The 26800-nt window shown below is 42.8% G+C and overlaps 1 protein-coding gene across 1 annotated transcript; it reads right to left on the bottom strand.

Annotated features, from left to right (window-relative positions):
• nsl1 (NSL1 component of MIS12 kinetochore complex) lies at positions 1 to 26781 on the bottom strand. The gene is made up of 6 exons (XM_043695863.2): positions 26449 to 26781; positions 24984 to 25068; positions 13184 to 13314; positions 9677 to 9734; positions 5235 to 5302; positions 1 to 1073 (listed from the first exon to the last, which is right to left on the bottom strand). Exons 1-6 carry the CDS (start codon positions 26566 to 26568, stop codon positions 798 to 800), a joined length of 738 nt encoding a protein of 245 aa, XP_043551798.1. The 5' UTR covers positions 26569 to 26781; the 3' UTR covers positions 1 to 797.
• Positions 26782 to 26800: the final 19 nt, after the last annotated feature.

Here is a 26800-nt window from a genome sequence, read left to right as displayed (position 1 = left end):
TATATGTATCTTAAGTTTATTTAAAATTATGAGAAACATACAAAGATAGACATTGGATATTTACAATTTTGAAGTTTACAATATTCAAAGAACCAGTAAGTATGTGTTATTCCACACTTTTAAAAAAAACTTATCTTACACAAGATAGTTAGAAGTGGCCAATCAACTATTCACATTTCACTGTCCATTTATATAAATTCATTTCAGTTTCATTTTCCATGCAATGTTTATACAAATTCTCTTTAACGGAGTCATCATTTGTTAGATGTGAAGTAACTGACAGTCACAATTAGAGACTGCTCTTAAATGAACATATCTAGTATTTCATTACAAAGTAAATTAACAGAAAGCAGAGAAAAAAGTAACGATTACAAAAAAAAATCAAGCTATTTATACATAATTTTAAAAATCTTTTCTGGGGATTTTAGTCCTAAAACAGGAATGGAACTCTAACATTAAACAATATTGAGTCAGATTCTGAAATACAAAAATCTGAACAAGGTTAACTCTCTTGCAAATTAGGTGACAAATGTGTTTTAGGTTTCATCTATTCAAACAATTCTCAAATCCAATTAATTTTCTCACGTTAAGACCTCTCCTCAGGGCTGGACATTATTAGTATACATTCTTACATGAATAAACAATTTTGGATAAATATCTTTGTGGACTGTACTCTAAGCACTTCCAAACTGAGATGCCAACGATTGAACTTTACACCAAACCTGGCTAAAAATACTAAAAAAAAACCCATGCTATTAATGTACAAGCTATCTGTTGCCGCTGAATGTTTTGCAGGATTATTGACCAAGATGCAGTCTTCGCTTTGGATATTTTCGATTAATGGAAGAATGTACTTTACTTTTGTGTGACTTACGACTCTTCAATTGTCTTTCAGTTTCTATGGGAGTGACATCAGATTTTCCAAGCAGCAGAGTTTGTTCATTGCTATTTTGGAAACACATCTCTGTGGAGGTTGAGAATATTGCTTTGTTTGTCTGGGATTGCTTCATAATGGGAACAAGAGTTAGAGTTTGCAAAAGTCCTTCAGCTTTCTCCATAAATGTTGGTAAATGCTGGGAGAACAAAATTGCATTAACATTAGTTCTTGCACATCACAATTACATTCTCCTGCAAAAAATTAGATTAACAAACTGAACATTCTTGGAAATCCTTCAAAGGCCTACAGACTTAATATTCTGCGAGATAATCCATTTGTTATATAGCTGTAAACATCTGGCTATAAAAACCACTTGCTGTTAAACTTTCCCAAAATTAAGCATAATCTAACTTGAAGTTTTACTGCCAAACTCAATCGTCGGATCTTCCTGAAGCCATTTCTTCCTCACTGGGGGTCAACCATATTTAATAAGCCTTTATTCACCTACATTTCAAAAGAATTTACAGAAAATCTTTCTTGTTCTTGAGGCATGCCAATATTGAGCATCTGTTTACTGCCCATCAGTAAGGAGAACAGAAGGTTTGGTGCTGCAAGAGAGAGACTCCACAAAAGGTATATTACTTCCATGGTAGCAGCATCAAGGATGTCTTGGAGAAGCTGCAGTGCATGTTGAAGAGGGAGAGTAAACTGCTAAAGGTTGTCACATATCAGTACAAATGATATAAAAGTGGAAAAATGGATTAAATTGCACAAGAGGAGTTTAGGAAGTTAGCACGCACTATAAAGTTGGACCTCAAAACTGCTACCCAGTGCTACATCCTGACAAGTATCGAAATAACAGGGTATACTCAATGAATATGTGGCTGAAGAAATGGCGTAAAGGGAAAAATTCAGATTTGTGGGATACTAGAACTGGTTCTGGGAAAGATTAAATTACTACAAACAGGACGAGTTGCATCTGGACAGAACCAGGAATAGGACTAATATCTTTGCAAGGGGGAGCTATTTGTTCATTCTGTCAGGGAGGATTTAAACTACAATAGCAAGGGAATGGGAACCTGAGCATGGAGTCAGAGATGCTAGACCCAAGGATAGAAATCAAAGACAAAAGTACAAAAATAGGCAGAAAAAACAAGAACAAGAACCAAATGGTGTCATAGTGCAAAATAAAGACAACTAATAAGGTTAAATGAGCAAAATTATAGGCACTGCATGTTAATGTGGTGGAGCATTGGCAGTAAGACAGATGAATTAATAGCACAAATAGATATACAGTTATAATAAAGCTGCAATTACACAGGCATAACTACAGACTGACTAAGGTCGTGAAATGAACATCCAGGAGTATTCAATATTTAGGCAGGCCAGGCAAATAAGGAAAGAAGGTGTGGGAACCATTATTCGTAAAGGATCTTCCATGCCCACAATGAGGAAGGATATTGGCTCATAAAATAATGATTTGGATTCTGCTCAGGTGGAACTAAGAAACATCAACGGCAGAAACAATGTTGGGGATTTTCTCTTGCATTTGCCTGTAGACAGAGAAAGGAGATTAGAGATGCATGCCATAAGGGTATAATTGTAATCATGGGTGACTTTAATCTACATTGATTGGGCAAACCAAATTAGCAAATAACAGAGGATGATTTCCTGGAGTGAATGTGTTTTAGTGGTGTACATATTTTAAGAATAATATCTTGAAGAACTGACTAGAGAGCGGGCTACCCTAGATTGGGTATTACGCAATGAGAAAGGATTAACATTCCTGTTGTCCTAGGTCCATTGCAGAAGAGCAATGATAAAATGACAAAATTATTTATTAAGATGGGCCATGTCACTGAATCTGAAATTGGGGCCCTGAATCTAAATAAAAGGGAAATATGATGGCCTGAAGTGCAAGTTGGCGATAATAAATTGAGAAAACCTTAAAGGATTGGCAGTGGATAGGTAACAGCTAATATTTAAAGAACATATGCATATATGACAATTATTCTTTCCAATCCAGCACAAAAATAGAACAGGAAAGGTGGCTCGACTATGGCTGACAAAATAAATTATGGCTGATGGGAGATCTAAAGAGGAGAAACAAATTGCGAGAAAAAGCAGCAAACCTGAAGACTGGAAGCAAGTTAGAATTCAGCAGACCTGGAGAATTCACAACCTAAGGCCATGGCGGAAGCCAGGACTTAGTAAATTTAAGGGGATGGATAGATTTTTAAATTAGTACTTGAAGTGGGGTTCTGGACAGCAGGCAAGAAAATGGATACGATCATATTTAATGGTGGAACTGAGTGAATTGCATACACCTGCTTCTAGTTCATATGTTCAAAAGAGGACAAAAAGTTTGAAAAGGCGGTGAATAATGTCTGACTTGTATGGACATAAAATCTGACTGTATTATCTTCTATAAATATGTGAACAGGAAAAGATTAGCGATGAGAAATGTAGATTTCTTAGTCAAAAGTGGGAATTATAATGGGAAATAAAGAAATGGCAGAAGAGTTGAATACACATTTTGGTTGTGTCTTCACAAATAATTTCCAAGAAATATTAGAGAAGTTAGGAATAGTAAAAGTTAAGAAAATCAGCGTTATATAAAGATTAGTAATTAATGGGGTTAAAGGCTGACAAATCCTCAGGGCCCGATAATCTGTAACTGGAGTACTAAAGGAAGTGGCCCTTGAAATATTGGGTAAATTGGTGGTCATCTTCCAAAACTTTATAGACTGGATCAGTTCCTATAGATTGCAGGGTAGCAATGTAACCCTACTATTGTTTAAAAGAAAGAGGAAAAAAAAGACAGATCAGTTAGCCTAACATCAGTAGTGTATAAACACTAGAATCTATTATAAAAGATGTGTTAACAAAACACATGGAAAACATGCTCAACTAAGCTACTGGAGTTTTTTTGAGGCTGGAACTAGAAGAGGAGGTAAGGGAGAACCAGGTAATGTGTTTTTGGATTTCCTGAAAGCTTTCGATAAGGTCCTATTATAAAAAGAGATTAATAGGCAAAATTAAAGCACGTGGCATCGGGGCTAACATATTGATATGGAAACTGTGGGAATAAATTAATCTTTTTCTGGATCTCAGGTAGTGACTAGTGGTACACCATAGGGATCAATGCTCGAGACTCAGCTATTCACAAAATATATATTGCATCCAAGTCATTTATACATAAATGATGTGGGAACCAAATGTAATATTTCGCTATTTGCTAATGGCACAAAGCTAGATGGGATCGAGAGTTGAGAGGAAGATGCAAGGAGGCTTCAGGATGATTTGAAGAAGTTGTGCGCAAAAGCAAACATGGCAGATACAGTAGAACATGGATAACTGTGAAATTGTACACCTTGGTGTGAATAACAAAAAAGGTACAGCATTATTTAAAGAGTGATATTTTAGGAAGTGTGAACACATAAAAAGGGATCAACCAACTAAAATGACTAAACCAACTAGATGCAGGGAGGATGTTTCCTATGTTTGGGAAATCTAGAATCAGAGGTCATAGTCTTAGAATACAAGGTAGGCAATTTAGAACTGAGATAAGGAAACATTTCTTCAAAAAGATGACGGTCAACCTGTGAAAGTCACTCCCATGGAAGTCCGTGGAGGCCAGATCAGCGTATATGAGAGCGAGAGAGTGAGCGAGAGAGTGAGCGAGAGAGTGAGCGAGAGAGTGAGCGAGAGAGTGAGCGAGAGAGTGAGCGAGAGAGTGAGCGAGAGAGTGAGCGAGAGAGTGAGCGAGAGAGTGAGCGAGAGAGCGAGCGAGAGAGCGAGCGCGAGAGCGAGCGCGAGAGAAAGATTTTTAAAAAAGCATTAAAGGCATCAAGGGATATGGAGAGAAATCAAGAGTATGGCATTGAGATAGAGGATCATATACTGAAAGGTGAAGTAGGCTCAAGTGGTCAAATGGCCTGTTCCTAGTTCTCTTTTTCTATTATTTCAATAGACACCGTTTGAAAGACTTTTTAAAGAAAATACATACAAGAATCTATGTATACAAACTACAGTGGATACAAGAATGTGAACACAGTCACTTTAAAACTAATTTAAAAAACAATGCAAACACTTTTAATGGTGTAGTATTCTAATGCGCCAAGTAAGTACTGGAGAAATTTATAAAAATTGTACTATTGGATATTCGAGACCTCATACCAGGCAAGGTAGGGCGATTTGTTCAAAGTTCAAAGTCTTGAACAAAACTACCAAATATTTCCCCAAAACATTCAGTACAATTCAATAATTTGAAACTTTGGAAATTTATTAAAGTGAGTGGTTGAACCTCCTTTATTTAGATGAATAATTAATATACAAATTGCTCTGAAATGCTTACCTTCATAACGTCACTCATATCTCGAGAAATATTTGATGCAATTTTCACCAACTCCTTCTCCTTGGATACTATTAAAAGTGCATTTGCAAATATGTTACAAAGTATCATTAAGTACCACCATAAATTGATAATCAGCATGGCTCAGGATTATTCTAAAATTAACTCGAAGACCTTAAGACATAGAAGCAGAACAGTACTTGCTTAATAATTACCTGCTCACTGACATTCAGTTTGGATTTTGCAAGGACCTCTCAGCTCCAGACTTCATAAAAGCACAGAACAGCTGAACTCAAGGTAAAATGAGAGTGGCTACTTTTAATAGGGTGTGGTATTAAAGAGCTCTAGCAAACTGGAGTCAAATGGGAAAAGGGGGAAAATCTATCCACAGCTTGGAGTCACACCTGGCACAAAGTAAAGTGGTTGTGGAAGCAAGTCATCTCAACTTCAGGATATGTCTGCAGGGAGTTCCTCAGGGCCCTAGACCCAACCATTTTAGCTGCTTCCAAGAAATTCAGTCTACTATCAAGGTCAGACATGGGGACCTTCACGAACAAATGCGCAATGTTAAACATCATTTGCAACTTTTCAGATACCTTGTAGCTAATGACCCAGTTATCACCTATCACTATCCAAGTATGGTTTGCAGCACTTGTAGGATGGAGGTAACATGGTGATATACAGTCAGGACGGTATTGTCCTTAGAGTCCTCAACATCAACTTCAGACCCATGAAGCCTCACGCAGTCATGTCAAAACAAGGGTAAAGCAGCTTTCCAGATATTTACTGATCACTCTCCATTAGCTGATCAGTACATCTCCATATTGGACACTGGAGGAAACTTGGAGGGCAGCAAGGTTTCAGAATGAATTCTGGGTGGAGGTACTTCAAATGCCCATCACCAATAGTGGCTCAGTAGGATCACTATTAACTGAGTGGACCAAGTCCCAGAGCCTGTGGCAGATGGCAAGGGAACCAAGAAGGGAAAAACCTACTTGACCTCATTCTCACCAATGTATCTCAGCAGATATGTCGGTGATAGTCATGTAGGAATGACGACCATACAGTCCTTAAGAAGATCAAGTCCCATCTCGCCCAGCAGTGCGAGAATCCTTAGCCAGATGATTCAAATGAATGATCCATCTCAGTGTCCCAGAGGTCTTTAGCATAACAAATGTCAACATTTTTGCAAATGCACAGACAACTTGTGCTCCAGAACGAGCCACACGCTGAGCCAAGCAGTTACAGCAGTTACAATATTGGTGCATAGCCAGCAAACTGAAAAATTGCCCAGGTATATTGTGTTTAGAAAAAGCTGGACAAATCCAAGCTACCAAATTACCACCCATCACTCTACTTTCAATTATCAGTAAATTGATAAATGCGAACAGTGGTATCAACAATAACTAGTGCACTTTTGTTCAGTTTGAGTTCTATGATGCCCACTCAGCTCCTTCCTTTATGATAACTTTGGTTCAAAATAAAATTGCGCTAGTTCTGGAGCAAAGAATTTCAGTAACTTTGCAAGACTGTTGCTAGAGTTCATAATATTTTCAGTATCCAATGCCTGAAGCCACTTCTTGAGGATATATGAAATGAATTGAACCAAACCAGCTGAATGCTGGCACACTGGATATTGGGTACCTAATCCAAGAGGGGAAGTGAAGGCGAATGTTCATGACATCAAGGCATAATAATTTGAGTAAGTGACATTAAGGAGTTCTAATTAATCAGAGTCCAGAGGAATTGAGGAAAACTCTCCAATGGTTGGAATCAAACCTAGTATCATGCAAGATCATTATGGTTGTTGGAGATTAACCATCCCAGCCACATGATATTGCTGAGAAACACCTGCAACATAGATTCACAGGCTCAACCATCTTCAGCTGCTTTATTAACAACCATTCGTCCAACACAAGGCCAGTGGTGAGCATGTTCACTGATGAGTGCACAACATTAAGTGTCATTCACAACTCCTCAGCTCCTGATGCAGCCTATATCCAAATACAGCAAGGCTGGAAAAAACAAATCCAGAATTGGGCTGACAGGTGGAATGTAATATTTACACCACACGTACTGAGCAATGACCATCTCCATCAAGGGAGAATTTAAGCATTATCCTCAACATTGAATGGCATTCCCATGGCTGAAACCTTGGGGTGGGCGGGACCTGGATCAACCGTATAAGCACTGAGTCTATAAAAGGAGGACAGAGCAAGAAACTCTCCTCCTGACTCTTCAAAACCTCCCAACATAGAGAAGGCACAGGTCAACAATGTGATGGAATAATCTCCATTTGCCTGAATGAAATCATCACCAACAATATTCAAAAAAGTTCAATTCCAACCAGAACAAAATGGTGCACTTTCCAGTCTGCCCATCTGTTATCTTAAACCGTCACTCCCCCCATCACCATGTTCAGTGGCTGCAGTATATAGCATCCATAAGATGCCCTGCAAAGATGCAGCAAGATTTGTTTGACAGCACTTTCTGAATTCCCAATTCCTACCAGCATGAAGGACACGGGCAGCAGATGCATGGGAACATGACCACACACCATTCTGACTTGAATCATATCATCACTCCATTGCCTTCTGGGTTAAAGCACTGGGGTTCCCTTTGTAACAACACTAGAACTACTATATTATATAGACTGTAGTGGTTCAAGATAGCTCTCAATACCTTTAAGGTCCCTTATGCATGGACAATAAATGGGGGTTCAGCATTATTTAATTAAAAGTAATAGCTTATTTTACTCAACTATTTCAATAGTATCTTGGCCATCATTACTCTGTTAACTTGAGCTAATTCAAAATTCTGTTGCCCATATCACAACTCATCCCAACTCCTGGTCACCAATCACCTGTGCAGACTGTAGACAGGTTCTAATAAACCAGTTAGGACATATTATTACACATTTGGGGGGCGGCACGGTGGCACAGTGGGTAGCACTGCTGCCTCACAGCGCCTGAGACCCGGGTTCATTTCCTGCCTCAGGCGACTGACTGTGTGGAGTTTGCACGTTCTCCCCGTGTCTGCGTGGGTTTCCTCCGGGTGCTCCGGTTTCCTCCCACAGTCCAAAGATGTGCAGGGTCAGGTTAATTGGCCATGCTAAATTGCCCGTAGTGTTAGGTAAGGGGTAAATGTAGGGGTATGGGTGGGTTTCGCTTCGGCGGGTCGGTGTGGACTTGTTGGGCCGAAGGGCCTGTTTCCACACTGTAATGTAATGTAATGTAATCTAATCTCTGAAGCAGGTGGGCGCTGAACCCAGGACTTGTGGCTCAGAGGCAGGGACACCTCAGATTTGTTAGGCAAAAGTACAGCTATTTTAATTACTCTGATCAGACATATTATGACACACCTCTGGAGCAGATGAGAATTGGGACTCTTGATTCAGAGGCCACAAGCACTGTAATGTTGTAACTGCATCATAGTTTATTAAGTTGCATGCAGGTGGTAGGCATTAACTTGCAATTCCCTTTTGACTGTTTAACTATGCTGCTGGGGGCCCTTGTAGTATTCTCACCCCTGGGCCAGGAGGTCCAGCTTCACAGTTCCATCTACCCTTGAGTTATGTTGTGACATGTCTGAACAGATTGATTATTTTTTTTTGTTAGTTAACAGGCTGTGCTTTTATAAAAATAGTATAAAGAAGAACAGTCTGAAACTATGGTTATTGAGTTAAGAGATACTAGTTTGTAATGTGGAACTCCAAATAAATACTTATTAAAACCAGATAATGATTGGTTTCAGTTCATACCTATACCAGATGGTTTTCTGCAGCATAACTGAGCCCATCCTCTTACATTAAGGACCTTGCAGACAGTCAATCTAAAATGATCATCCTAGTCTTCAAGGGCCCTCCACAGTCTCATATCTCTCCTTCTTCAATCCTACAAATCTCCAACTCTGTTCTGTATCCCTCCAATTCTGGCCACTTCCCTTTTCTCAATTTACTCTGCACTATTATAGGCTGTGCATTCAGCTTCCTAGAGCTGAGGTTCTGAAATACCATGTTTAAAAAAAGATGTAATATTTTTAAGACACTGCATAAAATTTATTTGTTAAAAACTTTTTAATCACCTGTCCTACTATTCCTTGTGATTGGTGCCAAACGTTACCTAATAGGAATGTTAAAGTCACTATAAAAAAAATGTAAGTTGCTGAACTTTTTGATTTCAGCTCTTATTGCACAGGGAGCTGCTGGGTATCTGAATCCTTTTCCTCCTCCTCAAATGAAGGAAGGAGAAAGGTAGTGCCTTTAAAAGCTAATCGTGTACAATACATGGTCTCAGGTGGTTGACAAGCGCACAAAGACAGCTCACGTCCATTTTTAATTTTTCCAAATAAAACACAAATGTATAATTGGGTTGCAATTCAGTGAGTTCAGCATAGTTAACTAGAGAAGGTACCTGGACTTTGAAAGAAAATTTTCACTTGCTTACCTTGTTCTGGATGAACTTCTGTTTTTAATTGGGTCATTACCGCAGGCTGATATAGCTTCTGCACAAAATGAAATATATTATTATAGAAAATAGGTTCAAATATTTATATTAGAATCAAACATCACCCCACTCCTCTGGTTAACTTTCAAGATCCTGCAGATTGAACCATAATTGTCGCAGACCTTTTAATGGCATACCTATGAGCTACTGGGAGTCATACAGCTTGGGACATTTGTTGCATTGTGCTTACGCCAGCTACGATGGTACTGTGACATTAAAAAGATGTATTCTGTCCTGTTTCTCTTGCAGATGGATATTGTCACAACGGTACCAAAATGTCTCCTTCAGACAGGTAATTGATAAACAATTTTGAGTTCTCACTGGGTGTTTTTTTAAAATATAAGACAAAGAATCATTAATGGGTAGGGTCAGGGCTCACACAGACCCAGGAAATTTTGATTTCAGCTAGTTGATAAGGTTGCTGGGGCTAAAAGTTGAGTTCTCTGTTGCTAGAGTGAAGTCTTAGACACGAGGCTTCTTAAAAATTAAAAGGGAAAGATTCTTCTTTCTCCTAAGCTGGAGACGGAGAGCATGTGAGAACCTTAAACATGTCATTGAATTGCCTTTTCCAAGGATGCATTTGTGGGATGCTGTCGAGTTGGAACACATGATGATTCTTGGTTAAAGAATACATAACTTTGTGAAGCATTTCAATTGAGTCAAGCTTTGCTAATTCTTCTTGCTGTATTTTGATTGTGTTTTAAGAATAAAATGCAATTTGATTAAAGCTTAGTGGTCGATCAATTGAATTGTATCTGGAAATAAAGTGGAGAAAGCAAGTTAGGGTCTAGGCTAGTTCCATAATGGATGGCGCGTATGCGTGCATGTATTCTGGTTTGGTCTATAACATGGCTCCTGAAAGAACTGTTGACTTGGTCCTCAAAGTTTTCTTGTAACTCTTTCTCATACTTCTCCAGACCTTTGTTTTACAAAAGTTTCACCACTCCTCTTTTAAAAAAATTTGCCTCCTTATTTTGATAAATGATAAAGCATTTCAGGCGTCAACAATGTATTGTATAAAAATATTTTTATTCTTCCTTTCGTGTAACAGTTGAAAGCAACCATACCAGTTTGTTTTTATACAAGTGTAAAGTGCTCATAAACACAAAGGCCAGATTCTGTTATCATAGTAACCGCAAGGTTATCAACACTAAGGTATTATGGGACAAATCAGACTTAAGTATTGAAGCACTTGCATGCCTGGTGAACTGTGAAAATTGGCATTTCAAAACAGACTGAACACTGATTTGCTATACATGCCTACCTTCACATCGAGATGATGGAAAGATTTAGGGCGAGTATAAATCGGGAGTAAAAGGAGCTTTACATGCTGTATGAGATAACAATTACTGATATACCAACTTCCTGTCCCTTGAATTTTTTTTTTTAAAAAACGTATTCACAGGACATGGGTGTCAATGACTAGACCAGCATTTATTGCCCATCCCTAATTACCCCATTAAGAGACAGTCAATCGCATCACCATGGACTTGGAGTCACACTCATGATAAACCAGATAAGGACAGCAGTTTCTTTTCCTGAAGAACACTTGTGAACCAGATGGGTTTTTACAACAATCGACAATGGTTTGGTGGCTATAATTAGACTCCTAATTTCAGATTTTTAAAAACGAATTGGATTCCAACCCTTGTCTCTAGAACGTTATCTGGATTCATAGTAGTGATAATAACACTAGGCCACCACATCCCACCAATTTGGAAATGCAGATTTTTGAAAAAACACTGCCTGTTTATTATTATCTCTTTCTTTTAAATTCATTTGTTCTTCACAATCTTTGTCAAGTACAGTAAAAGTGATTATGAAACTAGCTGAATAACCGAGGGTCAGTACTTGAAATCTAGAGGCAATTTGAGTTAATTAAATAAATCTAAAAAAAAGCAGCATCTAGCTATCTTGGCAACCACAAAATTATTGGATTGTCATGAAAGCCTACCAGAATGAGAAGTTATACTCTAGTATATCCCTCACTACTATTAAAAACAAAAAGCATGTCAGTGGGGATGGTGTGTAGGTGGCACCATGGGATGGAGGTCACAACTATCAGATGAAATCCATGAACAACACATTTGCAATAAAGATGGTGCATATAATTGTAAATGCTTCAATCTTGCCTGTTGCAAAGATATTATGTCATTGTTGTCAAGTTCACTCCAATATCACTATCAAGAAATAGCAAAGTGCATTTGAAACAAAAAGCAAATATCTTGGCAATGGTGCTGAATCTTCATGTTTTTCAAAAAAAATTTCAAGATATATGCACATCATTCTCGACGTCAGCATTTATTGCTCATCCATAACTATTCTTGAAAAGCTAGTGGTAAACCAATTCTTTGAACTGTAATGCAGCTGGTGCAGGTATACACATACAAAGTAGTGTTAGGAAGGGAGTTTCGGGATTTTGGCATAATCACAACAAAGGAACACTATTATAATTCAAAATCAAAGTGGTGTATGGATTGGAAGATGGTAGTGTTCCCATACATTGCAGCACAGAATCAAGAAGCAGAGTGCTTGCTACAGAACTCCATGCCTCCTACCTGCTCTCTTGCAGCTAGGGAACTTATACATTCAGTTTCTGGTCAATGGTCAACCAGTATTCTGAGATATTTCCTCATTTTTTAAATAAATTGTTCATGGCATGTGTACTTCACTGAGCTGGACCAGCATTCATTGACCATCCTGAATTGCCCCTTAGTTTGAATGGCTAGCTAGGACTATTTCAGAGGGCAGTTAAGGAGTCAAGCATATTGCAGTCACATGTAGGCTAGGCTAGGCCAGCTAAGCATGGCAGACCTTCTTCCCCAAGGGACAATAGTGAATTAGATGCATTTTTATAACAATGCTAGATGGTCACCATTAGGCCAGTTTTAATTGCCTATTTTCAAAAAAAAAATTTCACCACCTGTTATGGTGGGATTTGAACCCACGTCCCAGAGAATTACCCTGGCTAAGTGACTTTACCATTGTATCACCGCCTTCCCCGTTGGCACGTGTGGGGCAAAAATGTGACTTACTCCATGCCTGAACATTACTCAGGTATGGCTGTTTACGGGCATAACTGCTTCAGTATCTGCAGAATTATAAATGGTACTGGACACTGCAAAAGTCAGTGATATCTCTACTTCTGACCATATGATTGAGGAATGATCATTGATAAAACAGCTAAGAAAGCTGTGGCTGGAACATTACGCTGAGGAGCTTCTCCAGTAATTTCCGAGGGTTGACATGTTTCGATGAAATTGTAGAAAGGATTTATACTACTAAATTAAAGCAGATCTCCTACCATTGGTTTGAGCAACAGCATGCAACTGAATTTACCAAGTACATAAGTTAGATACTGTCATATATAAAGCATGGAGCTGAATAATTGGGCAAATCAGTACAAACTGAATTTCAAGATAAATATACCAAAAAAGGTAAACATACTAGTGATTCCCTTTCTGCTTTCATGGTCCTAGCAAGGTGTCCAATAATCTTCCTTGGAAACTGCTTACGTTTTGAGGCAGTCTCTTTAATGCATTCATCCAAATCATCATCCAAAGCCCTTATGTCGCTACCTGGAAATAAAGTTGGGTGCAAGGCTTTTAATAAGGGTAAAAGTTTTGTTTGCAAGGTACCAGTAGTTCTTCTATAATGCAATGGTTGCGTTGTTGTGCAATCCCACATTAGAGAAAAACCGCACTTCAGAAACCGTGCTTAAAATGTTTGTGATGTAATTGCTACAGCCAACACAATTTAATAGTTCACGTGTAGAAACAATGTCAATTTGTATTATAGTGAATTCACTTTAACGAAGCTTGTATTATAGCAGGTCCATCTGTATTAATATAATTGGCAAACCAGCTTATTGAAATCAGGTTCCGAATAGATATAACGAATAGAAAAACCTCATTTTGCACAGCAAACAATATTAAAGGGGTACGGAAGTGTTAAGATCAGAGTTGTCCGTATCTGCCTCTGGACCATTAAAAAACAGAATTGTATCAGGAGAGGTTAACAGATTCAATTTAAACGGACTCAGGCGTTTAAGCAAGCCAGACTCCAAAATATTAGGGTGATACCAAATTCAACATTTTAATTAGCAACATAAATCAAACATCACCCAAATGCACTTAATTACAACCAGGTAACTCAAATTCTGTTCTCTAATTTTCTATTTGGTATTAATGCTCCTTTTGCAATTACTTCACTTTCAAAATGTAACTAAAATGTACTAACTTGATAGCAATAGTAGTAATTTCATAGATATATCAGTCATGTTCAACTCACCTCTACTGAACACGAGCATCCTCCTACTCAATCTGCATTTGCTATTACTTTCCTCCTTGCATGCATAACAGGCATCCTCCCAAAACATCAACTCACTGGGTAAAGGCATTTCTTCCGAGTTCTTTATTGGATTAGCAATTATCTTCTATTTGTTGCTTTTAATTTTGGACTTCTCCAAGTCAAACATTTTCTGAGCACGTATCATACCTCTTCATAATTTTAGAACTTCTTAAAATCACCTTTTAGCATTCTATTTTTTAAACACAGTGTCAGCCCTGTTGTTTCTTCTGACTGAGATTTTTTGTATCAATTTGCTCCAACATTTCAAAAATATAGTTTATTCATAAAAATCTTTATACATACACAGTCACAAATGCAGATCAGTTCTGTACAGGAGGATATGAAGAGAACAAACAAACATTGCAGGTCCCAGGTCCTTGACTCTGTCCAAATGCTGTCCTGTTTTTCCCCCCTCCCCCTAGTCAAAGCAAAATGATCAGAGATACAGTATAGTTTTACCTCCTCCATCTTTATTCCGGGCCCTGGAGGGAAGAGAAAACGATCGCCCATGTGCACAGGAACAGCAGTTTCTCAATGAACTATATAGTAATTTTACAGGGAGGAGCATCCAGATAAGGCAATATACATGTTATTTGGATGACCATTACAATCAATGGCAGAGACCAAGCCCTTTACTGTTATACAATGGATTTGTACATTGGATACTTTTCACCTAGTTGACTGGTGTTACATTCTGAACACTACCTCATCTTGTTAAATGGCTCTACATAAGGAATGTTTTTCCACCTTGTTAACCCAATACCCTTGCCTCCAGCACCCATTGTTAACTAAATTCTTATCTGATCTAAGTCATGCTCAGCTGAACCTGTTTCACAAAACTCAGAACTGAACTCTTTCCCTGCCCGCTTATACCCTGTACATATTCTCACAAACAGACTTAAGATTCACAGTACAGAAACAGACCCTTTAGTCCAACATGCCCCTGCCAACCAGATGTCCTAAATTAATCCAGTCCCATTTACATGCATTTGGCCCATATCCCACTAAATCCTTCCAATACATGCGCCCATCCAGGTGTCTTTTAAGTGTTGTAATTGCATCAGCCTCTACCACCTCCTCTGACAGGTTGTTCCCTACACAAACGTACACACCACCCTCTGCATGAAAACGTTGCCCCTTTTAAATCTTTCCCTCTCACCTTAAACCAATGCCCTCTGGTTTTGGACTCCCTACCTGGGAGACCTTAACTAATCACCTTATCCATGCCTCTCATGATTTTTATAAACCTCTATAAGGTCCCCTCTCAGCCTCAGACACTCCAGGAAGAATAGCCCTACCCTATTCAACCTCTCTGTATAGCTCAAATCCTCTAACCCTCCCAACGTTCTTTTAAATCATTTCTGAACCCTTTCAAGTTTTACAACATCTTTCCTATAGCAGGGAGATTCGAACTGAAAGTATTCCAAAATTGGCCAAAGCAATGTCCTGTACAGTTACAACATGACCTCCCAACTCCTGCACTCAATGCACTGACCAATAAAGGCAAGTGAATTAATCCCTTCTTCACTCCAGTGTCCACCTGGGACTCCACTTTCAAGGAACTATGAAGCTGCACTCCAAGGTCACTTTGTTTGGCAACACTTCCCAGGTCCTTACCATTAAGTGGATACGTCCTGCCCAGATTCGCCCAAACAAAATGCAGCACTTCACATTTATTGAAAACAAACTATACCTGGCACTCCTTGGCCCATCTGATTGAGCTCCCATCACACTCTAAGGTAACCTTCTTGGTTTCCACTACACCAATTTTGTTGTCATGTGCAAACTTCCTAAGTCTACCTCCTATATTCACAGCTAAATAATTTATACAAAAATGACAAAAAAAAGCAGTGGATCCAGCACTGATCCTTGCAGCACACCACTCGTCACAGGCTTCTAGTCCAAAAATACAATCTTCCATCATTACCCTATCTCCTACCTTCAAGTGAATTTTGTATCCAAATGGCTAGCTCTCCCAGTAATCTAACCTTGCTAACTGGTCTACCTGGGACTACCAGAACCTTGTTAAGCACCTTCCTGAAGGCTATATAGACATCCATGGCTCTGCCTTCAATCTTCTTCACTTCTTCAAAAATCTCAATCAAGTTAGTAAGATACGATTGCCCATGTACAAAGCCATGTTGGCTATCCCTACTCAGTCCTTGCCTTTCCAAATATGTGCAAATCCTGTCCCCTCTAATTTTGCCCATCACTGATGTCAGGGTCACCAATCTATAGTTCCTTGGCTTTTCCTTACCAGCTTTCTTAAACAATAGCATCACATTAACCAACCTCCAGTTTTCCAACACTTCATCAACGGCTATCGATGATACAAGTCTCTTACTTGAACAAAGATACATTTACATATACACTGTATTTGAGGTACCAGGAGGGTCCGATAAATGAACAGACACCCATTTAAACTTCAACAGAAAGATGTCAGACAATGGTCTTTCCCACTGCACCTTAGCAGCAGCTGCCTCATGCTTTATTACATGTCTCAGCATGTATATAGAACATAGAAGAATACAGCGCAGTACAGGCCCTTCGGCCCTCGATGTTGCGCCAATCCAAGCCCACCCAACCTACACTAGCCCACTATCCTCCATATGCCTATCCAATGCCCGCTTAAATGTCCATAATGAGGGAGAGTCCACCACTGCTACTGGCAGGGCATTCCATGAACTCACGACTCGCTGAGTAAAGAACCTACCCCTAACATCTGTCCTATACCTACCCCCCCTTAATTTAAAGCTATGCCCCCTTGTAATAGCTGACTCCATACATGGAAAAAGATTCTCACTGTCGACCCTATCTAAACCTCTAATCATCTTGTACACCTCTATCAAGTCACCCCTAAACCTTCTTTTCTCCAATGAAAACAACCCCAAGTGCCTCAGCCTTTCCTCATACGATCTTTCTACCATACCAGGCAACATCCTGGTAAATCTCCTCTGCACCCGTTCCATGCCTCCACATCCTTCCTATAGTATGGCGACCAAAACTGCACACAATACTCCAGATGCGGCCGCACCAGAGTCTTATACAACTGCAACATGACCTCAGTACTCCGGAACTCAATTCCTCTACCAATAAAAGCCAGGACGCCATATGCCTTCTTCACCGCACTATTTACCTGGGTGGCAACTTTCAAAGATCTGTGTACATGGACACCAAGATCCCTCTGCTCATCCACACTACCAAGTATCTGTCCATTAGCCCAGTACCCCATCTTTTTATTACTCTTACCAAAGTGAATCACCTCACACTTAGCTACATTGAACTCCATTTGCCCACCTTTCTGCCCAGTTCTGCAGCTTATCTATATCCCGCTGTAACCTGCCACATCCTTCCTCACTGTCTACAACTCCTCCGACTTTCGTATCATCCGCAAACTTGCTCACCCAACCTTCTAACCCCTCCTCCAGGTCATTTATAAAAATGACAAACAGCAATGGTCCCAAAACAGATCCGTGCGGAACACCGCTAGTGACGGCACACCAAGCTGAACCTTTGCCATCAACTACTACCCTCTGTCTTCTTCCAGCCAGCCAACTCCTAATCCAAACCTCCAACTCACCTTCAATGCCATACCTCCGTATTTTTTGCAGTAGTCTACCATGGGGAACCTTATCAAACGCCTTACTAAAATCCATATACACCACATCTACCACTTTCCCCTCGTCCACCTCCTTAGTCACCTTCTCAAAGAATTCAATAAGGTTTGTGAGGCATGACCTGCCCTTCACAAAACCATGCTGACTATCCTTGATCATATTATTCCTATCCAGATGTTCATAAATCCTATCCCTTACAATTCTCTCTAAGATTTTGCCCACAACAGAAGTGAGACTCACCGGCCTATAGTTACTAGGGTTATCCCTACTCCCCTTCTTGAACAAGGGGACCACATTTGCTAGCCTCCAATCTTCTGGCACTACTCCTGTAGACAACGAGGACATAAAAATCAAGGCCAATGGCTCTGCAATCTCCTCCCTTGCTTCCCAGAGAATCCTAGGATAAATGCCATCAGGCCCAGGGGACTTATCTATTTTCACCCTTTCCAGAATTTCCAACACCTCTTCTCTACATACCTCAAAGCCATCCATTCTACTTAATTGTGACTCAGTACTCACATTGACAACAATGTCCTGTTCCTGACTGAATACTGACGAAAAGTATTCATTCAATGTCTCCCCAATCTCTTCAGCCTCCACACGCAACTTCCCACTACTATCCTTGACTGGACCAATTCCTATCCTAGTCATTCTTTTATTCCTGACATACCTATAGAAAGCCTTAGGGTTTTCCCTAATCCTACCAACTAAGGACCTTTCATGTCCCCTCCTTGCTGCTCTTAGCTCTCTCTTCAGGTCCTTCCTGGCTACCTTATAACTCTCAATCGCCCCAATTGAACCTTCAAGCCTCATCTTTATATAGGCCGCCCTCTTCCATTTAACAAGGGATTCCAATTCCTTATTAAACCACGGCTCCCTCACACGACCCTTTCCTCCCTGCCTGACGGGTACATACTTATCAAGGACACTCAATAGTTGCTCCTTGAACAAGCTCCACATATCAATTACACCCTTGCCTTGAAGCTTACTTTTCCAAGCCACACATCCTAAGTCATGCCTCACCGCATCATAATTTCCCTGCCCCCAGCTATAACCCTTGCCCTGTAGTGCACACTTATCCCTCTCCATCACTCGAGGGAAAGTCACCGAATTGTGGTCACTGTCCCTAAAGTGCTCACCTACCTCTAATTCTAACACCTGGCCTGGTTCATTACCCAGAACCAAATCCAGTATGGCCTCACCTCTTGTTGGCCTATCTACATATTGTGTCAGGAAACCCTCCTGCACACATTGGACAAACACTGACCCATCTAACGATGTAGTCCATGTAGTCCTGGATTTTGGAACATGCCAGTCTGCAACATTCGGTCAGGGTCAACTTCTTGTTCTGGAAGACAAACAAGTTTCGGGCAGACTAAAGACTGTCTTTCGCAGAGTTGATGGTACTCCAGACACAGCTGATGTTTGTCTCTGTGCGCGTTCCAAGGAAGAGCTGCAGAGCACAGAGACCTGTATAACAAAGCTGTAGGGACAAACCTTGACACAAACTACTGCATGTCTTTCACCAGACCTCCTTTGCAAAGGCATATTTCGGCAGGAGATGGGTGATAGTCTCTGCCCCCTCAAACTCACCCCTGCCACCATTTTGAGGGCAGCATGCGGCGGCGCAGACAGACCAGACGTACAAAAAGGATCCACCCCACCAACCACTGTATACCATCGCGTCATCCTTCGCCATTTCCGCCACCTACAAACAGACCCCACCACTAGAAATATATTTCCTTCCCCACCCTCATCTGCTTTCCATAAAGACCATTCCCTCTGCAAGGTTTGTAGCTCAGGTTGAGGCTTAGGGTGTAGGTTTGATATCCAGACGTTTCATTACCTGGCTAGGTAACATCATCAGGGGCGACCTCCAAGTGAAGCGAAGCTGTTGTCTCCTGCTTTCTATTTAAATGTTTGTCCTGGATGGGGTTCCTGGGGTTTGTGGTTGTATCATTTCCTGGTTGTCCTACGTAGTGTTTGTGGCAGTCCTTGCATGGAACTTTGTAGATGACATTGGTTTTGTCCATGGGTTGTACTGGGTCTTTTAAGTTTGTTAGTTTTTGTTTGAGAGTGTTGGTGGGTTTGTGTGCTACTAGGATTCCGAGGGGTCTTAGTAGTCTGGCTGTCATTTCTGAAACTTCTTTGATGTATGGTAAGGTGGTTAGCGTTTCTGGCTGTGTTTGGTCTGCTTGTCGTGGTTTGTTCTTGAGGAATCTGCAGTCTGTATCTTTTTTTGTCTCTGGCAAAGGCATGCCAGAGAATTCCTAGAGGCCTGGCACAATGCCATAAACAAACACATAGATCCAGATACCATCTATCAACCCCTCAGGTAATGAAACGGCTGGATATCAAACCTACAGCTCAGTGAGCAAACCTACACCCTAAACCATTCCCTCTGCAACTCCCTCATCCAGGCCCACCACCAACCCAGCCTCCCCTCCTGGCACCTTCCCCTGCCCCCGCAGGAATTGCAAACCCTGTGCCCACACCTTCCCCATCACCTCTGTTCCAGGCCCCAAAGGAGCCGTCTTCATCCACCAAAGTGTCACCTTACTGTATCCATTGCTCATGATGTGGTCTCCTCTACATTGGGGAGACAGGATGCCTACTCACAGAGCGCTTCAGACAACATCTCCGGGACACCCGCACTAACCAACCCCACTACCCAGTGACCAAACACTTAATTACCCGCCCACCTACTGAGGACCCCTTCGCCCACCTCCAACACACTGCATCCACCTGGACACCCCGCGCTGGCCTATTACCTGCCCTCGACCTCTTCATTTCCAACTGCCGCCGGGACATTAACCGCCTCAACCTGTCGACCCCCCTCCCCCACTCCAACCTCTCACCCTCACAACGCGCAGCCCTCCAATCCCTCTGCTCCAATCCTGACCTCACCATCAAGCCAGCGGACAAAGGGGGCGCAGTGGTAGTCTGGCGCACTGACCTCTACATCGCTGAAGCCAAACGCCAACTCGAGGACACCTCTTCCTACCGCCCCCTTGACCATGACCCCACCCCCCATCACCAAACCATCATCTCCCAGACCATACAGAACCTCATCACCTCAGGAGATCTCCCACCCACAGCTTCCAACCTCATAGTCCGGGAACCCCGCACTGCCCGGTTCTACCTCCTTCCCAAGATCCACAAGCCTGACCACCCTGGCCGACCCATTGTCTCAGCATGCTCCTGCCCCACTGAACTCATCTCTACCTACCTCGACACTGTCCTATCCCCCCTAGTCCAGGAACTCCCCACATACGTTCGAGACACCACCCACGCCCTCCACCTCCTCCAAGACTTCCGTTTCCCCGGCCCCCAACACCTCATCTTCACCATGGATATCCAATCCCTCTACACCTCCATCCGCCATGACCAGGGCCTCCAAGCCCTCCGTTTTTTCCTCTCCAGACGTTCCCAACAGTACCCCTCCACCGACACTCTCATTCGTTTGGCCGAACTGGTCCTCACCCTTAACAATTTCTCCTTTGAATCCTCCCACTTCCTCCAGACCAAAGGGGTAGCCATGGGCACACGTATGGGCCCCAGCTATGCCTGTCTCTTTGTTGGCTACGTAGAGCAGTTGATCTTCCGTAATTACACCGGCACCACTCCCCACCTCTTCCTCCGCTACATTGATGACTGCATTGGCGCCACCTCGTGCTCCCGCGAGGAGGTTGAGCAATTCATCAACTTCACCAACACATTCCACCCTGACCTTAAATTTACCTGGACCATCTCTGACACCTCCCTCCCCTTCCTGGACCTCTCCATCTCCATCAGTGACGACCGACTTGACACTGACATCTTCTACAAACCCACCGACTCCCACAGCTACCTGGATTACACCTCTTCCCACCCTACCTCTTGCAAAAATGCCATCCCGTATTCCCAATTCCTCCGCCTCCGCCGTATCTGCTCCCAGGAGGAGCGGTTCCACCATAGAACACACCAGATGGCCTCCTTCTTTAGAGACCGCAATTTCCCTTCCCATGTGGTTAAAGATGCCCTCCAACGCATCTCATCCACATCCCGCACCTCCGCCCTCAGACCCAACCCCTCCAACCGCAACAAGGACAGAACGCCCCTGGTGCTCACCTTCCACCCTACCAACCTTCGCATAAACCAAATAATCCGCCGACATTTCCGCCACCTCCAAACAGACCCCACCACCAGGGATATATTTCCCTCCCCACCCCTCTCCGCCTTCCGCAAAGACCGTTCCCTCCGTGACTACCTGGTCAGGTCCACGCCCCCCTACGACCCACCCTCCCATCCTGGCACTTTCCCCTGCCACCGCAGGAACTGTAAAACCTGCGCCCACACCTCCTCCCTCACCTCCATCCAAGGCCCCAAAGGAGCTTTCCACATCCATCAAAGTTTTACCTGCACATCCACTAATATCATCTATTGTATCCGTTGCTCCCGATGCGGTCTCCTCTACATTGGGGAGACTGGACGCCTCCTAGCAGAGCGCTTTAGGGAACATCTCCGAGACATCCGCACCAATCAACCACATCGCCCAGTGGCTCAACATTTCAACTCCCCCTCCCACTCTGCCGAGGATATGGAGGTGCTGGGCCTCCTCCACCGCCGCTCCCTCACCACCAGACGCCTGGAGGAAGAACGCCTCATCTTCCGCCTCGGAACACTTCAACCCCAGGGCATCAATGTGGATTTTAACAGTTTCCTCATTTCCCCTTCCCCCACCTCATCCTAGCTTCTAACCTCCAGAAACTCGATCCCCTGACCTGTCCGGACTTGTCCGACCTGCCCAGCTCCTTTTCCACCTATCCACTCCACCCTCTCCTCCCTGACCTATCACCTTCATCTCCTTCCCCACTGACCTATTGTACTCTATGCCACTCTCTCCCACCCCCACCCTCCTCTAGCTTATCTCTCCACGCTTCAGGCTCTCTGCCTTTATTCCTGATGAAGGGCTTTTGCCCGAAACGTCGATTTTGCCTGTCCTCGGATGCTGCCTGAATTGCTGTGCTCTTCCAGCACCACTGATCCAGAATCTGGTTTCCAGCATCTGCAGTCATTGTTTTTACCTACTTAATTTTCCCTCCCACTCCGTCAAGGACATGCAGGTGCTGGGCTGCCTCTATCGCCACTCCCTAACAACCAAATGCCTGGAGGAAGAACGCCTCATCTTCCGCCTCGGGACCCTTCAACCCACAGCATCAATGTGGATTTCACCAGTTTCACATCCCCTCCCCCACCTTATCCCAGCTCCAATCTTCCAACTCGGCACGCTCTCATGACCTGTCCATCTTCCTTCCCACCTATCCGCTCCACCCTCCTCTCCGACCTATGACTATTACCCCCATCGCCATCTACCTATCGCACTCTCAGCTACCTTTCCCCCAGCCCCATGCCCCCTCATTTATCTCACCACCCCCTCAGCATCCTTCCCAATGAAGGGTTTTTGCCCAAAACATAGATTCTCCTGCTCCTTGGATGCTGCCTGACCTACTGTGCTTTTCCAGCACCACACTCTCGACTCTCACAGGTAATGCTATTCCCATCATCAGCCAAGCAATGATGATGCTATTTGGAAAGTTCTGGTGATGAGGCATTTTGCCAAATGACTGACAGTCTGCTCATGGAGCCACGTGACCGGATCCACCCTCTCCTTTTGCCGCAGAGTCTCAGATGCTACATGCTGACTAATTCCTGATGGGCATGTGGTCAAAGGTGTTTTTCTTAAATTTCTTCACGATACAGAAAGGTTGACTACGCAGCGCATCCTATAACACCAAGGACAGGTAAAACCTCAGTAAATAGTAACACGGTGTGTGCACAGAGGGTCTACACGTAACTTGATGCAATCACACGCAAAGGTGGCCATCAAGTCAAGAGCAACGTTGAGTACGTTTTTGCCCCCCTTATCCAGAGTTTTGTACATGATGTTCCTGCAAACACAGTCCATCTTAGACATCTAGATGAAGTGGAAGGTAGTTCAAGTGACTGCAACAGCGCAGTTTTGTGGAATGGATCTGATCAGCACCATGTGCAACAAAACAGTGCCTCATATCTGGTGACTCCGCAATGGAGAGGAAGTGGTTGCCAGCTTCCATGTCCACCATCTACATACCTTGCTTGCAGCTGCCTTTGTAGCACAGACATGGGACACTCAGGTTTGCAACACGGTGGCAACTGACTGTACAGCAGGTTTTTGGGTAGAAGTTTATTGTCCAAGTACGTCCTACTTCCTGAGTGTGCTGATCGAATTAGCACTCTATAAATACAACTGAATTGATAACCTTGGCTTGCCAAGTGCCATATATCGGAGACAGCAAAGTTGGGAGCAGTTCAGCCTTTTCTTCTGTCTAACATATTTGTCCAGGTCTCACCACTATGAAGAGTAACAAGCTCCTCCCAACAGAATCTACACTTTGCTTATGCATTTTCACTGAATTCTTCCCTGCCAGATTAACATATCATTTTGTTCAGTGACCTGTTCTTGGAAAGTTTGGTCTCTTGTATGGAAAACGTGTTTACACTACTCGATCAAATTCCATGTCAATCATAATTGCCTCGCGTGCCTTAATGACTACCTTCAAGTTGTCACTCAATTCCATGTACACAGACCTGACAACTTTCTTTTCATTTGTTGTGTTTGCTTGCCTGCCTGTCTTGTGCAATGGATTCCATCTACTTGTTGAGAAGGTACTCAAGTTCCAAGGACACACTAAAACAGATCAACTGTAGCACATAAGCAACTTACTAATTGGAGGCTGCATGGTGTGAGATGGATGGTACCTGACCATGATGGACCCTATTATCATTGTGATAACTCATATCATCCATTCTCTGTGCCAAATAATATCTTAAATTTTATGATTGAGCTTAATAAATAAACATATTTGTGCTGAAGACTGCTGACTTGTGACAATGTTAACCATATATAAAACGTCTGCCCCAATCTGGATGAATATTCTGACAAAAAATGACAGGTGATATATTTCAATGTAACTGAATTCAGTTACAAAGGTCATTCAACCTCCAGGTCTTACTTTATTTATCATATTGGGGTCAGTAAAAATATTTTCAGAACACCATTTCCTCTAAAACCATTTTTCAAGATTTGTTTAGACAAAAGCAACAATGAACTTGCACAGGGGAAATGTAATTGGACTGCTTTAGAAAGTTTTGATTTTTCTGAAAGCGCAACAACTGCCTTAACACATCAATTTGCTCCAAATGTGATTAGTATCTAGAGATTGCAAAGAAAATTGGACTGAATTTATTTAATTCCATACCATATTTGAGCTCATCTTCCTCTGAGACTTCTTGCCATAATAGGCCATTGACAAGGATATTCTCCTGAACAGCAGTCTCAAATATCTGAAAACAGAATTATTATTTACTTTCAGAGTCAATTAAGTTCATTACACAGGATTAGCATTTTTTGATAAAGTTGAGTCCGAATCTCATGCCCACAATGAAGTGCAAATTAGACAGCAACCCAGTGGAGTGTGAGATACTGTGAACTGACAACTTGCTGACTGATACAGTTGGCCCTCAACCAGCTTTTCCCTTCTCCACCCCTCCTCCATTTCCAACCTGAGCAATCCCCGCCTCACCAAAACATCCCTGCCAAAGTCCACAGGCCCATATCTTTCCAAAACCCTCAAAATCTACTCTAAAATCCAAGGCCCATATTCTCCTTTCCTCAAGCACCCAACAACTTCTGACTTCCTCACCTAGTTAATACTCCTGCATTCTATTCTTCATTGCCCTCTCATCTACTACATCGCCTCCCAACAGTGCCCCTCATCTCCTTCTCCACTTCAGCTCACTATCAACCCTCTTCATCTGCTCTCACGAGTACATTTTGTCCCATTCCTCACTTTACCCCTCTCTGGAACCCCCTTAACTCCACTTTTCAACTCTCTAACTCCACCCAACCTCAAACCTTTAGGATCCCCTTCAACTTTCTGGAACTCCCCCCTCTCTCCCTGGAATCTTTTGTTTCTGTGACACCTCTCCCTTCTAACCCCCAAAGAGCCATACGGTGACTCAGTGGTTAGCACTACTGCGTGACAACACCAGGGTCCCAGGTTCAATTCCAGCCTTAGCCGACTTTGTGCGGACTTTGCACGTTCTCCCCGTGTCTACATGGGTTTCTTCCCACAATCTAAAGATGTGAGTTAGATGAATTGGCTATGCTAAATTGCCCATAGTGTTAAGGGGTGTGCAGGTTAGGTGCATTAGTCAAGGGTAAATATAGAACTCTTCGCAGGATTGGTGTGGATTTGTTGGGCCAAAGTGCTTGTTTCCACGTTGTAGGGATTCTACCATCTCTAAGTCCAACCTTGTTCCAGCCAAACCCTGGTCTCTTTATTAACCCCTCTCTCTCTACCCACTGCACCCCAGTGACTCTTCTCTCCTCATCTGCACCACCATTCAAGCTATCATCCCCACCCCCAGGCTACTCGGCTACACCCCCACCTTCGTTCATTCACCAACACCTACCCACCCACCCCCCACGTAAACCATCTCCATCCTTCCCCTGGCCGCACTCACCTACACCGTCTCCCTTTTCGCCCTCCAATTCCTGTACACTTGTCTACACCCGAAACCTTCCCCATCCCTGTCCACTCACCTATACCATCTCCCCCCATGCACTCGCCTACAGCCTTTCCCCCGAGTCCTCTCCCTCTGGGGTGGGGCTCTCTCCCCCTGGAGTGGGGCCCGGGGCCCCCACCTTGCGCCTTCACTCACTTGTTGGGCCTCCTGCGGGAAGTCTTTCAGCCGTTTCCGCAGCGGCTCGGCCAGACGCTCGAGCGCAGCCAAAACCGCGCGCTTCGAGGAGCAACGCACGCGGCCAACCCGGGCCTCCATCCTCCGGGCCACCCCGTTGGGTCGTTCAAATCCTCAAACCGCCGGCTCGCGAGCTCACTTTCCCGCCTCTACCCGCTCAGGTTTGCATCCTGTCTGAAACATCACCCAAAAGTTCCGGTGAGAAACACAACCTCTCATATCAGTTCCGGCCGGCTGATTCATTATTCAACCAGTCTCAAATCACGTACAGAATGCACAATCCCAGTCAGACAGCTTTTATTTTTGTGAAAAT

This window comes from Chiloscyllium plagiosum, unplaced genomic scaffold (genome assembly GCF_037043375.1).
Source record: "Chiloscyllium plagiosum isolate Xiang-an unplaced genomic scaffold, Cpla_swu_hap1 HiC_scaffold_10, whole genome shotgun sequence".
Lineage (NCBI taxonomy): Eukaryota > Metazoa > Chordata > Chondrichthyes > Orectolobiformes > Hemiscylliidae > Chiloscyllium > Chiloscyllium plagiosum.
This window is presented reverse-complemented; position numbering and strand designations above follow the sequence as displayed.